Raw genomic sequence first — 19,553 nt, forward strand, 5'->3', positions numbered from 1 at the left:
CAGAATGCAAAAAAACAAGAGTGCTTTATCTTTTGTAGCAGTTAGATTCTGTAGGTATATATGCTGAGCAGGAAGAAGTGAATGGTTTCAGAACAAACTAATAATCTATTGAGCATTTGTTGTATGATAGAGAAATATAGACAGGTACACTTTTTATGTCATATGACATTGCTGTTGTAGTCATTGCTGATAAATATTTTATTACAGGGAGGGAAAACTAAGACATGGGGGCTACCAGAAGGCTCTCTATCCAGCCCCCAGGTCTCTGTCTGGCCATCCCTGTCTCTCCAGTCCACCCCACCCCCCACTGACTTTGCTTCATACCTTCCTTGTCCAGGAGGAATTTACAAAGCTAGCAGCTTTCTAATAACGTTCTCTCTTCTGGAAACAATGATTAATGCTGAGGCCTAGAAGTCAAACATTTCATGAATATGATTACCAATTTGCTGTGTGTATATGTAACAAGTCACTCAGCCTTTCTGAATATAACATTCTCACATAAAGAGAGTTCCTAGCCATTAATGAAAACAAAGCAAATTCTCATTATTTTTAATTATTATCCTCGATATCAACTGTGCTAAAGATAGATAGTAAGATCACTTAGGTATATCTTGTGTTTTTTGAGGGAGAGGGATGTTCATCCTGCACAATTTTATATTCCTTTCACTGGTTAGTAAAACCTCTTTAAATCCTACTTCAATATTTACTTGCACTTACGGTTATTTCTGCTACTTTAGTTGCTTGTTGATGTCATCTTAGGGCCAAACTAAAGAGGGCAGCAGTATTTATTCATGGGTTTGCTCCATAAAGGAGTGTGTGGAGCAATCAGTCTTTCTTTTTCTTCGACATGCAGTGGAGCACATGGGTGTGGGGAACTAAACCCTGCCCTCTCTCCCACTTTTCCTCACTGAGTTTCATTGCTTCATTCAATTTTTCTTGCAGCTCAGTTCTGCTACCTAGACTCATGAGAAGATTGTTTGAAGCAATGGAATGCAATGATGTAAGAGATAGGCAGGGGCAGTGCCAAGTTCTCTTTACCCACTAGCTTAATTTGAATAAAATCTAAACACTCTGACTTTATAGGTGAATGGGGCAGACTTGTAAATAAAATACTAGACTGTAATGTCTATTACAGTGGTAGCCAGTGTATGCCTGCTAGATATGGTTGGACTATAATTCCTATCAATCCTGGCCGGCATAGCTAATAATCAAGGATAATGGGAGTTGTAGTTCAGCAATATCTGGAAGGCTTTCTGTTGGTTCGCCTGGGGTACTGTGCAATGCATTCCTGTCAACTTCTTTTCTAACTCAGTAAAAAGTAGGACAGCACAATAACCTGCTTTTCCTTCTCAGGCATATCCAGAATATAAGTGAGATCAAAACTGATGTTGGTAAGGCTCGAGCTTGGGTTCGGCTCTCTATGGAAAAGAAATTACTTTCCCGCCACCTGAAACACCTTCTTTCTGATCATGAACTCACAAAGTAAGTTGAGTCCAGCTTGAGGTTAACGGAGATCTGTTGGTTTGTGGTAGTTGTTTTTTAAATAGACTTGCCATAGCCTTTAGCAAAGAAAATAGATAACACAGTGTATGATTTTATCAGGTACTGATAAAGCTGCTTGAGAAACAGAATAATCTTGAAAAAGGATAGGCTTGGAACAAAGAGGGCATGCATAAGTTTGCATTCAGAAAATTTGGGTTCATTCCCTTTGCTACATATTTTGTATAGTGATGGTCAGAAAGTCCAAAATAAACTAGATGAAGACATCTCCAAAACAGTAATTCTTTCAGCTATCTTAAACTGGAAGACTGTTGGTTTCAACTTTGAAAAATATAACTCTTATGAAAAATGACTATAATGGGATAATCCTGATGTGAGCTATTGTGAGCACCTTAGAGGCAGGGTAGGATCTAAACACATTATAGCCGAGGAATTCCCTTAGCATCTGTTCTGGTACTATAGCATCTGTTCTGGTACTATAGGAATGAATTTTCTGTTCTTTACATTTTTCTCACTTCTTAATTACATCAGCACATTGTTCAAGGCAATGAATGGGGGTAAATATAACTAGAAAATTAAGGTAACAAACAATGCTTGTGCATGGTAGTTTGCATTCCATAAAAACTCTGATGACCGAATAAGATTGCATTCCTATATTCACTTACCTGGGAATAATTTCCACTGAACTTAATAGGGCTTATTCCTGAGTACACACAAAGGATTGTGCTGTAAATTGTGTACAATTATTTTATATATTTGGATACTCTGATTTTCTTCCTAAACTCAACTTTTCCAATAACATTAAATCTTTTGATGAGGACTGTGGTGAAGGAAAGTAGGAAAAGGGAATGGAAAGAGCAGGAAATTGTGAATAAGAATGGGTGAGCAAATGGGGAAAGAATGGAAGAAGGTGTAGCCGAAGGGGAGAATACTCATCTGTATAAGGCACTATATTTCCTGTGGCCTTTGCTTCTGCTTCCCCTGGTTTTTGAGCCTTCATCAGCTTTGCTTCCAAACTATTCGAACCACAGGGGGCTAAAATCATGATAATTTTAAAAAGAAAATTTAAATTATTTTTTTGTACAGCAAAGGTGTGGGGAATAGTACAGTGGCACCTTGGTCTATGAACAGCCCTGTTAACAAACACTTCGGACAATGAACTCCGCAAAACCGGAAGTAGGTGTTCCAGTTAGTGAACTTTGCCCTGGAAGACAAATGGAAGCTGAACACCGGTGGTGGGAGGCTTCATTAGGGAAAGCACACACTTCGGTTTAAGAACGCTTCGGTCTAAGAACGGACCTAAGTTCGTAAACCGAGATACCACTGTATTCCTAATTGAAACGTTGTCTGTAAGGTGGGTGCAAGCCTACATGAAACATCTGTGGAGTAAGGTAGTTAGAAGTCAAAACTTTAGTGGTTACATGATACACATATTGATTGGTTCATTGTAAATGCCAGCAACCCTCTGTCTGGGAAGTCTTATTATAGTAATATATAATTTTGTTTTCTTTGTCAGAAAACTCTACAAGCGCTATGCATTCCTCCGCTGTGATGATGAAAAAGAGCAATTTCTGTATCACCTCCTGTCATTCAACGCTGTTGATTACTTTTGTTTTACCAATGTTTTTACAACTATCTGTAAGTATAGCTTTTAATTGTTGTGTTACTTTTCAAAGGGTTTAAAGCATGTTTGACACATGCGTATAGCCTCATTTATTTTATAACAGCGTACAGATATCTCATGCTGGGAGTCTACCAATACCCCTTTCATGAGATGATATAATTTGTAACTCTGCAAAGTGTAAAATCCATGGTTGGTTGTTTTTTTAGTGTGTGAACTTACTATAATTTTGTTCACAGGAAATATATTTCAAACAAATTTCTGTTTTATAACGCTGAGCATGATTCTGTGTGGTAAATTAGCAGTGAGACCTCATCGATACATTCTAGTATTTTTGATTAGCATATTGCAGTGCATTTGAAATCTTCCCTACCTCCAACACTGCCAATTTTGTATGCTTCCTTATAAGTTCTCTGCATTATCCTTCTCCTACCTGCCTTTTTATGTTCATCTTCATACTCAGCATGAGTATGATAAGTTTCCTATGCTCTCTTCTGAGCTCCCCTTGTGACAGATCCGTCATTAGTTCTCAGTTCTCTTTTGAAAGACATGCTGCTTTTGGAGCCATAGTTGGACCTCTTTTAGCATCACTAGACTCCATTGGTACGCTTCTGTCTGTCTGTCCAAAATAAGCTTTCAGTGATTTTTCTTTCACTCCCTGGGAGTCTGAGATCAAGCCTAGTGGATGGTATTCTGCCTAAGAATATAGTATAATGGGTATTTGTTATTCTGCTTCAATTGTATTTGCATTTGTTCTTGGACAACTTGTTTCAGCCAAATTGTTTTTTTGTTCTGTTTTACAGTGATTCCATACCATATATTGATCATTCCTAGCAAAAAACTTGGTGGCTCAATGTTCACAGCCAACCCATGGATATGCATTTCAGGAGAACTGGGTGAAACAGGAGTCCTACACATTCCAAGGAATACACTGGAGATGACATTTGAGGTATGCCCTTATCTAAAGATAAAAGTCAAAAGAAGTCAAAAATCAGAAGATTGCTGGGGACTTTTTCTATTATTTTACTATTATTATTAATTAAATATGCATATCGCCCTTCATCTGAAGATCACAGGGCAGTTCACAACCTAAAATATATGTGCACCTGTATAATACAAATTGCATGTATCTTCCTTTTTGGAATCTTTCCATGAGAGCCCAGCAAACCTATAGAAAATTATGATTAAAATATGTTAGCTGGAGAGGGACGTGTAAAACTATCTATAGACTTTCCATTGTGTTATTTTAAAAGTTCCCTTACCATTTGGTTTGTAAACTTACTTTTTTCTCTAAAATGTGGCATTGTGTTTAGTCATTGCTAAGTTTGGATATTATTGCTCTGTTCATTAGACTATGGTCACTGTGATGTTTTATTTCTGTTTTGATTCAGCAGATTTCCCCCCACCCCTTTTCTAATTTTCAGTGTCAGAACCTGGGAAAGCTTACCACAGTACAAATAGGACATGATAATTCTGGACTGTATGCAAAGTGGCTTGTGGAATATGTCATGGTGAGAAATGAAGTAACGGGTCACACTTACAAGTAAGCAGCATTTCAGCTTTTTTATGGATTGCCTGAAAGGATGTATTGAAAATGTTGTATCATAACTGCATCAACTTCCTTTGTAAAATGAGCCAGATGCTGCTCAAAATACTTAAGAGGGCCAACTGGTCTGATAGGTATTCCTTTTCTTGCCCTGTGGGACCAAATCAGTTACTGATACATATTCTAATATCGCACAAAACTTGTTTCTCATAAAGCTCATCTGTATATAAAAATATACTCTGTTTTACAGAGTATGATTTGATGCCTCTTCCTGTTTATATCCACTATGATAAGCTTATGTTCACTGAAATTGGAATTAAGCTGCATTATCTATTGGCTTGTATGATTTAGAGTGCTTTCTTGTCCATTTAAACACACAAATTTATATACTGTCAATGTACAATACATATTTATTTGTATACACTAGCAAAGCTATGAAAACACACACACACACACACACATGCAGTTTTGTGTGAGTGCCTGGAGGCGGTTGGAGGATGGATGGCGGCTATCAGATTGAGGTTGAATCGTGACAAAAGTACTGTTTTGGGGGGACGGGGGAGGGCGGGTGAGAGGGACTCCCTGGTCCTGAATGGGGGAACTGTGCCCCTGAAGGACCAGGTGCACAGCCTGGGAGTCATTTTGGACTCACAGCTGTCCATGGAGGCGCAGGTTAATTCTGTGTCCCGGGCGGCTGTCTACCAGCTCCATTTGGTACGCAGGTTGAGACCCTACCTGCCCACAGACTGTCTCACCAGAGCGGTGCATGCTCTAGTTATCCCCCGCTTGGACTACTGCAATGCGCTCTGCGTGGGGCTACTTTTGAAGGTGACCCAGAAACTGCAATTAATCCAGAATGCAGCAGCTACACTGGTGACTGGGAGTGGCCGCAGGGACCATATAACACTGGTCCTGGAGACCTGCATTGGCTCCCAGTACGTTTCCGAGCACAATTCAAAGTGTTGGTGCTGACCTTTAAAGCCCTAAACGACCTCAGTCCTGTATACCTGAAGGAGCGTCTCCACCCCTATCATTCAGCCTGGACACTGAGATCCAGTGCCGAGGGCCTTTTGGTGGTTCCCTCATTGCAAAAAGTGAGGTTGCAGGGAAACAGACAGAGGGCCTTCTTGGTAGTGGCGCCCGCCCTGTGGAACGCCCTCCCATCAGATGTCAAGGAAATAAGCAGCTATCCTATTTTTAAAAGACATCTGAAGGCAGCCCTGTTTAGGGAAGTTTTTAATATTTAATGCTGTATTGTTTTTAACGCACAATTGGGAGCCACCCAGAGTGGCTGGGAAAACTCAGCCAGATGGGCGGGATATAAATAATAAATTACAGTGGTACCTTGGGTTACAGACGCTTCAGGTTACAGACTGCACTAACCCAGAAATAGTACCTCGGGTTAAGAACTTTGCTTCAGGATGAGAACAGAAATCGTGCTCCGGCGGCACGGCAGCAGCAGGAGGCCCCATTAGCTAAAGTGGTGCTTCAGGTTAAGAACAGTTTCGGGTTAAGAACAGACCTCCAGAATGAATTAAGTTCTTAACCCAAGGTATCACTGTATTATTTACTACTACTACTACTACTATTATTATTCTAGAAAAAAGTGCCAGAACTCACCATAAATGCCTCCCCTGTTCTCCCCTGGCACCCACCTGAGAACTGCCAGAACTTAGTTCTGGTGAGTTCTGAAAAAAAGCCCTGTCTCAAAGAAGTTTCATATCTAATGAACATTATTAATTACACTTGATTGCATCCAGGGAATTTTAGCCAAAGGGGGTTGGTGGAAGGTGACTCTCCCACTTCTCCAAGACCCAGCAGCCCCCAGGTTCCCTTGAAATGCCTCTTCTGAGGCTCATGAGGTGTGGCATAGGGGAGCTGGAAGGGAATGCTGAAAATTGGGTGGAGGCACCATCTGTCAGTGGGAATTCCTGCTTACAAATGGTGACTCCACCTAAATGCCAACAAACCCTTCCTTTCTTCTCAGCCCCCCCGCACCACAGTTTGCCCCATTTTTCAGGGTCCTCTGACTCTTGTGAGAGGTTTTTCAAGAGGCTGCCAGGGCCTCGTAGAAGTGGGAAAGTCATTGGTTTGTGTTCCTTTGGTTCAGATCCAATTTGGTCAATAAATCCAATCAATCTGTTGGCTGTCCAAAATATGTTTGCTTATGGTCCAGAAGATTCAGATTTCTGTTTCCAACAGCACATGTATGTGGCCCCTGTGGATTAGTCAGTTACATAACTCCTCCTCTGATTAATACTGTTCAATTCTTGTGCTGGACCAGTCTTGCAGGGATGAGAAATTTTAGTAAATGGAGTATGCCCAGCATGAAATTAAAGCCATTTTACTGAATCACTTAATGTATAGCCTCTTGCTAAAATCTGGGATTAAGAGCGCATCATGTGTCATTTTTCTTATTTCATGTCTTTAGGTTTCCATGTGGGAGGTGGCTTGGAAAAGGGATGGATGATGGCAGTTTAGAGAGGATCCTGGTCGGAGAATTGCTGACATCCCATTCTGAGGTAGATGAAAGGCAGTGCAGAACTCCACCTTTGCAGCAGTCCCCAAGTATGATTAGAAGATTCGTTACAATATCACCAAACAACAAACCAAGTAAGCTGGTTAGATTGAAAAAACCTTTTACTAGTAATCTTACATATAGTAATAGCGAACTCAGTTCTCTGAGTGTAGTTATTTATGTAGCCAGAACATCATCCATACACATATTAGTAGACTTGGGGGAGCCCCACAGTTTGTGGAAGTACAAAAAGTCTATGGGGGGGGGGAATCCCATGGGGGACAAACCCAAAAATAGCTCAGTGAGAATGAAATGTTGAGTGACCGCCTTGTGTGAGGTGGGGATGAAACAGATTATCCTGAAAAAAGGGAATGGCTGACTGGTTGGAATTTTGAACAGGTCTCCACTCTGCAACATTTTGTTGCATGTCTTGCTTCCACCATCTCAAAAACAGTGAAGTACTCTGGTTTTAAATCTTCATTAGGCTACTTAAATATTCTTTTGTCTTGCTGCAGCTTGTTTGACAATATGTGAGTCAGTCTCATTCCTGGTGATGGGGGAAAGGGAGAAGGAAAGGATGAGAACACTTTAGTTGATTTTAATCTACAAACTACTGTTGTAACCATTGCTTGCTGTTGGAGGCCTTCTCGTTTAATTTATCAAGATTTCAACCTCATGTAATGTTTCCCCCTTCACCTTCAAACATTATTTACCCAACAAAGCAGCTGTAGCTGTTCCCTATGTGGTTGCTTGGTGGGTTTTGCTCATTACTTCCAAAACCCTATATTACCAAAGATAAATGCACAAATGTTGATAAATCTGTACTATTTTAGAATGTAAAAAGCATAAGCCTGGATCTAGTTCCTTTCTAAAGTCCCTGGCCAAGTGAAAAACAAATAATTGCTTAAACAAATACATGTTTTCCTTCTTGCACAGAGTTAAACACAGGTCAAATACAAGAATCTATTGGTGAAGCAGTAAATGGAATTGTCAAACACTTCCACAAGCCAGAGAAAGAGGTGAGCATTGTCATTGAGCTTGATAATATTTCTCTGTTTATATTTATGTGTTCGCTAGTTAGTTTATGAAAGACCATAGCTAGAATTGACAAGAATGTTGGTTCAGCAGAATAGTGTGTCACAGAGGGAGCACATGCAGCTGACGAGTTGAAGGGAATTATGTATAGCCAAATACAGAATCTTGCAGCTACATTTCTTCTTGATGTCAGTTTTAATCAGAGTTCTTCAGTAAATTTGTAATCCAAAGTTGCGTTTGTCTTAACCAGGATTAACAAAGGTCATAAATAACTTTGGACCCAGGTGAAAGGGGGCAGGAAAATTTGCATGTGAGAATAGAATTCACTTGTAGTCTGCAATCAGTCACTTAACCCTGGATCCAGTATTATATCTGAACCAAGCCTTAGAATTAAGTCTGATAAAACAGTATGCCAATTGTTTGAATTTGTCAGCTGTGCCTTGATCACAAAGATCATTTGGGACTTTTTTTGGAAAACCCCTTCTCTATTTGTTCTGATTTGTAGTACTAGATATGCTGTCTTGTGGTATCCAGTAGATTGGGTATTGTTTAACACTTGTGTCTCATATTTATGCTCCTAGTCTAGCTTACATATATATATATATATATATATATATATATATATATATATATATAGTTAAAAACAGCCAGTAGCATTACAAATTAAAAACTGTTTCATATAAAAGCAGTAACAGAAATTACATATCAAAAGGCTGTCAAATATATTTCCAGTTTCTAACTAAAGACCAGTAAAAAGAAGGGCTAATGAATCTCCAACTGGAGAGCATTCCAGAGCCATGGCACCACCATCCAGAAGGTTCTGTCTCGTGTGCTTACTTACATCTGAGATGTTGATGACACAGAGAACAGGGCCTGTGAGGCAGATAGTCCTTGCAGTAATCTGGTCCAAATCCATTTGGGGTTTTAAAGGCCAAGTACTTCAAACTGAGCAAACAAATAAGTAGTCAGTAAAGTTAAACAACATTAGAATTACATGTTCCAATAATGATGTTTGAGGCAACTTCTTCCATATCTTCAAAACTCCTGAACAACAGTACCTCTACCTTGTTTGGATTAAGGTTCAATTCAGTTCAGGACCAATGCCAGACACTAATTTATTATTTCCATTGCCTCCCTGGGTTTTGAATAATGGGAGAAAATGAAATGTCATCAGCAAATAGATGGCATCTCAACCTAAACCTCTGGATGACCTTCCCCGGTGGTTTCATGTATAAGTAAAAGCAGTAGGGGACAACATTTGGGATTTCGCATGCCAAAGGCCACAAAATGGAACAGCAGTCTTGTGTTATACTTACCGTATACTGTAGTACTCATTTTATAAATAATAGTGTCCTTTCCTGATCAAGGCACCTGATTTTCTCCAGCTCTTCATCAAACAGAAGTGAAGGTCCAAGGACGGGTGCTTTGTTTTCTGTTGCTCTGCACAGAGAGAGCTTCTTATCCATGTTGGGCAGCAGTGAACAAAGGTGTTTGTGTGTGTGTGAACATAACCAGGGTGGAAAGCTATTTCATCAATAATAATGCTGACTTGTAATTTCATAAAGTGAGTAAATGGTAGCTGTTGTGAGATCTGATTGTTGTTGAAATCTTATTATTGAGCGTTTTTCTAATGGGTGCCACTAACTGATAAACTCAGTCAGTGCAGACTATTGGTAGTCTGTTTTTAAAAGCCACAGTAATTTGACAGATATATTCATAATATACCATGGCTAAACATCTCAAAACTAATATTTATTTTATATCACATTGGCAGAGAGGCAGTTTAACACTTTTGCTGTGTGGTGAAGGTGGGCTTGTCTCAGCTCTTGAGCAGGTGTTTCAGCATGGATTTAAATCCCCCAGGCTCTTCAAAAATGTCTTCATTTGGGACTTTCTAGGTAAGTACAGAAAACCTTCTTATGGGAAAAGGTTGAAGGAGTGGGTATGTTTAGACTGGAAAATAGAAGTGAAATTATAGCCATCTTCAAATATTTTATTAATTGTATAAATAATTATACTGCCACCAATATGTGAGGAAGGTTTTGAGTTTTTCTACTGATCTGATCATTATGCTATATGACTCTGTCTCCAGAAAAAGCACAAGGATATTATGAGGCTCTAGAGCAAAATGAATTGGTCCCAGAGGAAAACTGGCAGAAAAGGGCCAGGAGTTTTTGTCGCTTTGTCACAGCCATCAACAACACTCCTAGAAACATTGGGAAAGATGGCAAGTTTCAGATGTTGGTGTGCCTTGGAGCCAGGTATTGTATTTCCATAAGCATATTTTCATTTGTATATAATTGCCTGGTCTAATGTGACAGAGTTGCTTTCACACTGATCAGTTTTCTTTTATTACTGTTTTGATGTCCAGATTTTGAGTCCTTTGACCAAATTACATATCCTTACACTTATTCTGCCACTTTGGAAATCTGAAATTAGAACATGATCACTGGGATTTATCTTGACAGGAGATTAAAAGTGCTTGATGCACGTAGTTTACAAAAAAAAACAAAAAAAAACTGAGGCTGAGAGGGGATATGAAAATATTATTCCAAATAGTAGAAGAATTAATCTGAAGAGGGAGATGAACTATTTTATATTAAAGGAGGCTAGATTTATTTATTTATTACATTTATATATACTACAGTTTCTTCCAAGGAGCTCAAGATGGTGCACATGGTTCTCCAACTCCTCATTTTATCCTCACTACTTCCCTATGAGGTAGATTAGGCTGAGACACAGTGACTGCCCCAAGATTTTCTGAATGGGATAAAAGCAATTTATACAGAGCAGAAGGCTAAATTGATTATAAACAATGTAGTAACGGAAGAAATAAAAATACAGAAGGGAACAAGACAGGGTTGCCCACTCTCCCCGCTACTATTTATATCGGTGCTAGAAGTCCTTTTGAACTCAATCAGGCAAAATAAAAGAATAAAAGGAGTGAAGATCGGACAAAATGAATATAAGATTAAAGCGTTCGCAGACGACGTGGTAATAATGACTGAAGAACCAAAAACAGCAATCGAAGAAGTCCTAAAGGAAATCGACCAGTTCGGAGAGGTGGCAGGTTTTAAGTTGAATAGGAGGAAAACGAAAATGATTGCTAAAAATGTGGATCAAAAAGTAATAGAAACAATCCAACAACAATCACAGATAGAGGTGGTCAAAAAAGTTAAATATCTTGGAATTTGGGTGACTCCCAAAAATATAGATTTATACAAGAATAATTATGAACCGGTGTGGAAGGAAATAAAAAAGGATTTTGAAATGTGGGGTAGACTGAAATTGTCATTCTGGGGAAGGATCAATACAATTAAGATGAATGTATTACCAAGGTTGTTGTTCCTGTTTCAGACTATCCCTATAATCAAGGGGAGCAGAGTTTTTAAAGAGTGGCAGAGAGTGCTCTCAAGATACATCTGGCAGGGCAAAAAACCTAGAATTCAATTTAAACTGCTGACAGATATAAGGGAAAGAGGAGGTTATGCTCTACCAGACCTGAAACTATATTATGAGGCATCTTGTCTCTGCTGGATGAAAGATTGGATCAAACTAGCGAATAATGAACTGCTCGACTTAGAGGGCTTCGACAACAGGTTCGGCTGGCATGCCTACCTGTGGTGTGGGAAAAGAAGAGTACATAAGGGATTCGAAAACCATATTTTTCGAGGTCCACTAATTGAAATATGGGAAAGGTATAAAAGCCTACTAGAAGCTAAAGTTCCACACTGGTTATCACCTCTAGAAGTGTTAAGTGTGAAGAAAATTAATATGAGAGGTAGTTGGCCAACTTACAGTCAATTAGTAATCAAAGAAGGTGGGAAATGGAAACTAAAACCGTATGGACAGGTTAAAGAACTTGTATATGATTGGTTACAGTATTTCCAAATAAATGAATTGTTTAAAAAGGACACTAAAGAAAGAGGATACGCAGATAAAGATTCTAAATTTCAGATGGAAATTATAAACAACGATGTGAGAACACTATCTAAAATGTACAAGATGCTGTTAGAGTGGAACTTAGGGGATGAGGAAGTCAAGGCAGTAATGATCCACTGGGCTAGAGATGTGGGACACAGTATACAATTTGAGGATTGGGAAAAACTGTGGAAAGAGGGTACAAACTTCTCGGCATCCATGACAATAAAGGAAAACGTCATGAAGATGTTTTATAGGTGGTATTTAACACCTTTAAAACTATCGAAAATGTTTAGGGTTTGCAACAAATGCTGGAAGTGCAAAGCTCAGGAGGGCTCCTTCTACCACATGTGCTGGGAGTGCAGGAAAGTGAAAGAATTCTGGGAAAAAATATATATTGAACTTAAGAAGATCTTAAAATATACGTTTATAAAAAAACCAGAAATCTTCTTGCTAGGGATATTAGGGAATGAGATAAAAAAGAAGGATTGCAAATTTGTGTACTATGCGGTCACAGCAGCAAGGGTAATACTAGCCCAGAAATGGAAACAGCAGGATATACCAACGGTGGATGAGTGGAGATTTAAGTTATTAGATTACGCGGAGTTGGATAAATTGACAGGAAAGATCAGATATCTAAGAGACCAAAAGTTCATCAAGGATTGGGGAAAATATGTAGATTACCTGGAACATGTAAGTGAGGGACAAACAACGTTATTGGGATTTAAAGAAGCATTGTGAAGCACTAAGAGTTATTGTCTAAAGGAAATAGAAGAGAGAGAGATATATAATGTCAATATAAGCTAGGAAATGCGTAATTTTAATTATAATTACGAATGATTTTCGGATAAGCTGAAGGAAGTCTCAAAAGAGAAAGCAATGTAAAATTTTTGATGTGAAGTATTTAATGTATGGCTTTCATTTTTTTTTTTTGTTTGTATATTTCTTTTTATATATATATACATATTCTTTGTTATTTCTTTATCTGAAGTAAACTAATAAAAATTTAAAGGCAAAAAAAAAAAAAGAGACACAGTGACTGCCCCAAGGTCACCCAGTGAGCTTAATAACTGAGTAGGAATTTGAACCCTGGTCATCCAGGTCATAGTCCAACACTCTATCTGTTATACCACACTGGCTCAGATGTACAATAAATGCCAGCTACAAAACAAAAATTGACAAATCAGAAATTTTTGTGAAACAGTCTTTCCTGGAACCACAGAGGCAGCAAATAAGCTCTTTGGTTTCAGGGCACAGTTATAAGAAATTTATGGAGAATGGTGTGGCATTTTCTATACCTTAGTTGTAGCCCTTTGAAATCAGAAAGCGCCTTTCACATGCATAGGCCTTGATTTCTGCATCCCTCCTCATTGGGAAAATCAGGGTCATCACAACAAGGATCAAGGCATGGAGATGCACCCAGTTAAATTTTCCATAAGATTGCTTCATGGCTGCAAATTTTGTACAACTGAGCATTTCCCAATCAAACTACCAGTGCCCCATATGGTTTCCAGTATGTGGCTTGGGCCGTTTTAAAGCAATTTGCCTTGTAAACGCCTTTTGGAAGCTCCCCTGAGTCTGTCTGTGGTGCATTGTGGTCTGAATTGTGTAAGTTGATTGGTGAATGAGATGACGCTTTCTTGGGAGAATTTGGCTACAGGATTGTTTTTAAAATCCTTTCTAGCTCTCTAATTGTCACTGACGTAGGGCAGCCTAGTGCTGTGGATTCCTGCAGCAGCAAAGGTATAGCCAAGACACAGCCTCAGGCTGATCTAGAATGCCAGTGCAACAAAATGTATGCCAGTTCTGCTGTGCTGGCAACACAGCAGAACTGATGTTGCCTGATGTGGCTTCTGTAAAGGTCATTATGGAGCCTAGAAATCAGCAGAAAGGAGACATGGCAGGGTAAGACTGGTGTTCTATGCAACTGACAATTCAGTCAGTATGGAGGCTTCTAATTTGCATACTGGCCGTTTAGTAGTAACCTATAATAATGGGATTGCTATTGAATAAGAATAGCAAGATAGGCCTGCCCTAACTGTATTGCATTAGATGCCCCTGTAGTTGCCAGTCCTTCTGTACCACCACAGCTAGGTCATTTTGGATAGAGCGAGTAGCCATGTTTTTCCAAGTTATTTCAGATATGAAGCAAATAAGAAATGATACTGAGCCAAAAGATTGACCTAGAGTTCAGTTTTTATAAACTCACACCAGTTAAACCTAGTATTGTCAATACTAACTGGTAGTGGTATTAAGAAGATTTGTGATACTAAAATACCAGGAAATGTGATAAGTTTCTTTTTTAAAGAATTAAAAATATTTTATAACTTGTTTGAAATTTCAAAACATTCCCTTACAGAGATCACCTCTTGCACCATTGGATTGCCTTGCTGGCAGACTGCCCCATCACAGCTCAGATGTATGAGGATACAGCACTCATAAAGGATCATACCCTAGTGAATTCCTTGATTCGTGTGTTGCAGACTTTGCAGGAGTTCAACATCACATTGGAGGCATCCCTCGTTAAAGGAATAGACATCTGATCCGTCTCTTGCTCCAAGCACTGTAAAAAAGCAACAGGGAACAAACCATTATTAGTATGCAGAAATTCAATCGGCTAATACATTGCATCCAAACATTTACATCACTTGCTACAACTCTTCTGGAAAGAAGTTCAAAATAGAGAACGGAAATGTGGATGAAAGCTCTATGCCCAGCGTGTAATAGGGAAAATATAACCTATAAATCACTTTTAGAATTTATTTGCTGATTTGCTTTTACACACTTTCATGTGAAAGGGTTAAGATAATGAGTATTGTGCAGCTTATTTTAAAGCTGTAATATTTCTTTGCCATTGAAAATGGCACAGTGAGAAGCTATTGGCATTCTCTCAACTTGCCTTCAGACTGTATGTTGAAAAGTATAGTTCACACATTCCATTTCCGCTAAGGGTCATTCACCAATTGAAAATCTAATAGTTTATTATAAACATTTTCATCATTGGCTTTTACGTGTTGGGTCACTGTTCTGCAAGAAAAACTAAAAGTTTAAATATTGTTTTTAATAGCCTTGAAGCACTGAATTCATTAGCAAATCCTTTCTTTTTCTTTAATTTTTGTTGTCAGTATTATTTTTGGCAGAGTTTTGAGGGGTGACTCATGCAGATGTGCAGAGATCAGTGATATTTTTCATATGGGTACGAAATTGCACAGAGAAAATTATAAATGTGTTTTTAACTGGCATTTATTTATTTAACTTTTCATCATGTTGTAATGTCTTTGTCTACGAAAAGAATACTATATACAGTACTTAACAGGCTATGTTACATGTCTGTTGTGTTTTCAATTTAGAACCTAATTAGAGTACAGCCCACCTAAATACAAGGCCAGAATAAGAGTGTCTGTTAGCAAAATATGTCTTGGCATGAACCTGCCTTTCAATTTATTAGTCATTACTAACAAGTCCATTTATTTCAGTGGGTCTGCTCTGAGTATGAAATAGTTGGATACCACCATAAGTGATTATCCTAAGCCGTGTGTACTCTATGTAATGGCTAACAGTCTAATCAAATACTAGATGTAACATTGACCTGGTTTGCATTTAACAGTAAGCCAAACCATGACTTAGTGCAAAAGAGCAAACATTCAGGTTCCTGAAGTGAAGATTGCGCTGCAGCAATCCTCCCTCAGTGTTTGCAGCTAAAAGGGTTCAGTCATAAATTGGCTTTGTGTTACATCCAAACCCAAACTCATGTCTTGTCCTTGATTTACCTCTTGAGGTTTGTCTGCAGCAGATAAACTACGGTTCAGGCATAACATTAAGTCAAACCATGGTCAAAGGCATAGGTTAAGCAGCAGCAAGATTTGAGGAGTGCTGTGGCCATAATATATATGCTCCAGAAAGCAAATGTTTGTTTGTTTGCACTAAGCCATGTTCTGGCTTGGCATTATGTGCAAACTGGGCCAGTCTATAAATGTGTAAGTATCAGATACAGCAGCAGTTGTTTCACAGTTTTGTCATCTTGCAATGCTAGCACTACCTTACAACAGCTTCACAAGCACATGTGCTGGTGCAAATACTTCAGGTTGGCTGTAAGTGAGAGCAGTATTACTGTGACCAATTTATGCTGCTACTCAATATAATGCTATGTTAAGGTTTCAAATCTTTCCATTGGTAATCCAGTTCACAGGCAGAACATATGGAACATTTTTATTTGAAATGCTGAGCATTCGTGTGCTAATTTTTGTATATGTTAAAGGCTGGAGGTTTTGGATGCTTGTGAACACGGTGTAAAAATATTAGAATACCCTCATAATGTTCAGAATTTGTGGACTTTTTAAATAGTAAAATTCCAATTGGAAAAATCTAGTGAATGCCTAGAAGCAACTGTTCTTGTTAGAATTCTCAGCAAAAATCCCTAGGAGATGCATAATGAGCTAAGGAAACACTAAGATATACTATACAAGCATTAGGTCTCTGTATTAAGATTCAAGATTCTACAGGCCTTTGCTGTATACATGTCTGAAGTTAGCCTCTTTAACTTCTGATAAAGACGTTTTCAACTGTCAGTCTCCAACAAGTAGCATTATTCTTTATTTCCTACATCTTGTGGTCATTTTTATTCCAGTAACTTAAAAATATAGCACATGTATTAAATTTTACTATTTTTACTTTTCTTGTGTTTTATTTCGTTATTACTTTGAAAAGTTGCTATTATTGCTTCTGTACTTTGTTTCTAATTTGAATTGGTTGAATTTGAGAAAATCATACTGGAGACTGAAAAGGATGCAGCCCACATTATCACAACATACACGATGGATAAACATACTCATGCTGGTCTTGAGGTGCATGGCTCTACTGACATTAGTTCTGCAATAACAGAATGTTATTTTCTGTTATCTCACTTAAAAGTATATTACACAACTGCACAAAGAATCTGGAAAAATGAAAAAGCCTGTTGTTTTTCTGAAGACTTCCTTTTACAGAATAGTATTATGAAAAATTTGCATTGAGCAGAATAACAGCATCATCTGTATTGGGTATCTACCCAAGGTAAGACTTGCTTCTAATAGTAGATGACACAGTTAACTACTTCACTGCAGAACTGAATAACAAAAGTATGTATGTAGACATCATGGTTAGCTATACTGCCTTCTGGAGCAGTTAACCATCAGTGATAATATTCATGAACTGGAGATCAGAGGAGGTAGGTGGACACAAGCACTCAAACCTGCCCCTGTGTTCTCCAGTGAAGATGGCTAGGAATCCCCAAGAGCAGTGGAAGTCACTGAGAGCTCCTGGGTGGTACCACCCCAGCCAGTCTGATTTTTTTTAAAGCAGTACCTCCACCACCAATGCTTTCTCAGATGCCACCAGGAAATACAGGAGACTGGCTGACCATTGGGAAAGGTTTTGCTGCACAGTTCTAGAACTTCAAGACTCTTGTGATAGATCATTGCCAGGCAAGATATATCAAACAACTACAAAACAAATCTGTTTATTCAAGATAGCTGTAAATTTGAAGTTTTCAGATATGAAGCCCCATATGTCACTGTCCATCTACGGGCGATCGAAGTCCCGGCTGAGGATGTTGGGACCAGGGGCAAGATGGCAGGGTGGGAGCAGGAACAGGAGTCCAGAAGCCAGGGGTCCGAGGGTCAGGAAGCAGGGAGTCACAAAGTCAAGGGTCCGAGGGTCGAGAAGCAAGGAGTCACAAAGTCAAGAAGCAAGGAGTCACGAAGTCGAGGGTCCAAGGGTCGAGAAGCAAGGAGTCTAAAAGCCGAGGTCCGAGGATCAGGAAGCAAGAAGCCAAATGCAGCAAGGCAGGAAATGTGTTGCTGTGGCCAAGAGCTGAAGGGAAATGCTGACCTTATATCCCTACCTGGCACTTGCCACCAGGTGCAGTGAGTTACCAAGCGGCCTCACCTGTGCGGCCGTGCCTTGCCTCTCCAGAACAAACTTAGGAAGGCCCCAGTCCTGCAAAGCCCTACTGGTCACAGGGCCTGGCTCCTGCAGGCACTTCTGACACCATGCTGCAGAGCAAACTGCTTTTAAAACTGATATAACTTTTCAAAAATTACATTCAGCTGCTCAAACAGAAAATTATGAATGTGGGAAAGTTATTTGTTTCAAAGTTGGTGTACTGTATGTAGTTGCATTTTTAAATGTGAGTCGTAACAGATGTAGAATTGGCTCAAACATGGTTGTCCTCCCACAACTGCAAGCATGCCTAAGAGAAGTAAATGCAGTAGATGAGCTATTCTCTTTAATGCCCTCCCAATTCACAAATTCTGACAATGCAGTTGCTGTAGGCTGCAAAATCATTCCTGTCAAAAACATAAAGGCTAACAAAATTCCTCTTCATAACTCTGTTTTTATCTAAGCACCTGCATAGATTTATATGAAAATGCAAAAACTGCTTTGTATTAATTAGCAAGCCTTATCCCATAGTTAAAATGGGTTATTTTTATTTAACTTTAAGGTAGTGATGTTCAATTCTCTTTAATTAAAGAACTTCTCTTTCATAGCTCATAAGCTTTTAAATCATATCAACATTTAAAATGCTTATGAACTCAGCTATATTTCTGCATTGCAAAATAATTTTTAGGCTGTTTGTAATTTAGACTATTAAGTCATTTTTAGACTATACTATGAACTCTAATAGTCTATTGCTTTGTGTGTGTGTGTGTGACAGAGAGATAGAGAGAGAGAGAGAGAGAGAGAGCGCGAGCGCGAGAGCGGGATCAACCTGGTTCGCACATCATGTTAATCCAAACCACAGTTTAGTGATAATGCATGAGCATTTAGGCTCCTAAGGAGGAAAGTGGCTGCTTTGCTCTTCTCCAGTCATTTTGCTGCTGCACTGTGCTTAGCTAAGCCATGGCTTGGCCTGGTGTGTTGTGTGAACAAGGGTTGTGGTTTAGCTCTCTAGAGACTAAACGAGCTGAAATGAAGGTTTGTTCTTCGTTTCTGACTTATGGTTTATGTCAAAGAGCTAAATCACAAGCCCAAGTTCAGATGACACACTAAGCCAAGCCATGGCTTAGCTTAGCACAGTGCAGCAGCAAAACAACCAAGCAGTAGCAAAGTGGCAGTGATTTCCTCTCCATGCATATACCCTAGGTCATTGTTCGGTTTAGTGTGATGTGTGAACCAGGCCAGAGAGCAAAACAGACAGACCATAATTGCTTTTGCTGATTAAGTTCTTAGCAAGAGTGAATATATTTTGGAAGATTTCTGTAGCCATAGTTCAAGATGGAGAGTTGACAAATTAGCTGCAAATTGTTTATTTACTTCTCATGTTTGAAGTTCCTTTTATACCTAGAGATTGGTAGTTTATCTTCAAAATGCAGAATCAAGTTTAATAATGCTAATAATAATCTGTTTTAAAACTAGTCATTGTAGTTTATAGA

At 38.9% G+C, this 19,553-nt stretch overlaps 1 protein-coding gene across 8 annotated transcripts in view; it reads left to right on the plus strand.

Annotated features, from left to right (window-relative positions):
- The window catches only part of DENND5A (DENN domain containing 5A), a 66,069-nt gene extending 49,258 nt beyond the window's left edge, over window positions 1-16,811 (plus strand). For all 8 annotated transcript variants that reach the window (XM_053391489.1, XM_053391506.1, XM_053391512.1 and 5 more), the window contains 9 exons: window positions 1,354-1,482; window positions 3,017-3,138; window positions 3,925-4,070; window positions 4,546-4,664; window positions 7,099-7,280; window positions 8,122-8,204; window positions 9,995-10,118; window positions 10,313-10,481; window positions 14,501-16,811. In XM_053391489.1, the coding sequence (XP_053247464.1) occupies window positions 1,354-1,482; window positions 3,017-3,138; window positions 3,925-4,070; window positions 4,546-4,664; window positions 7,099-7,280; window positions 8,122-8,204; window positions 9,995-10,118; window positions 10,313-10,481; window positions 14,501-14,684 (1,258 nt within the window). In that variant the 3' untranslated portion in view covers window positions 14,685-16,811. The remainder of the gene's footprint in view (window positions 1-1,353; window positions 1,483-3,016; window positions 3,139-3,924; window positions 4,071-4,545; window positions 4,665-7,098; window positions 7,281-8,121; window positions 8,205-9,994; window positions 10,119-10,312; window positions 10,482-14,500) is intronic.
- The last annotated feature ends 2,742 nt before the right edge of the window (window positions 16,812-19,553 follow it).

The sequence above is a fragment of the Podarcis raffonei genome, chromosome 1 (assembly GCF_027172205.1).
Source record: "Podarcis raffonei isolate rPodRaf1 chromosome 1, rPodRaf1.pri, whole genome shotgun sequence".
NCBI lineage: Eukaryota > Metazoa > Chordata > Lepidosauria > Squamata > Lacertidae > Podarcis > Podarcis raffonei.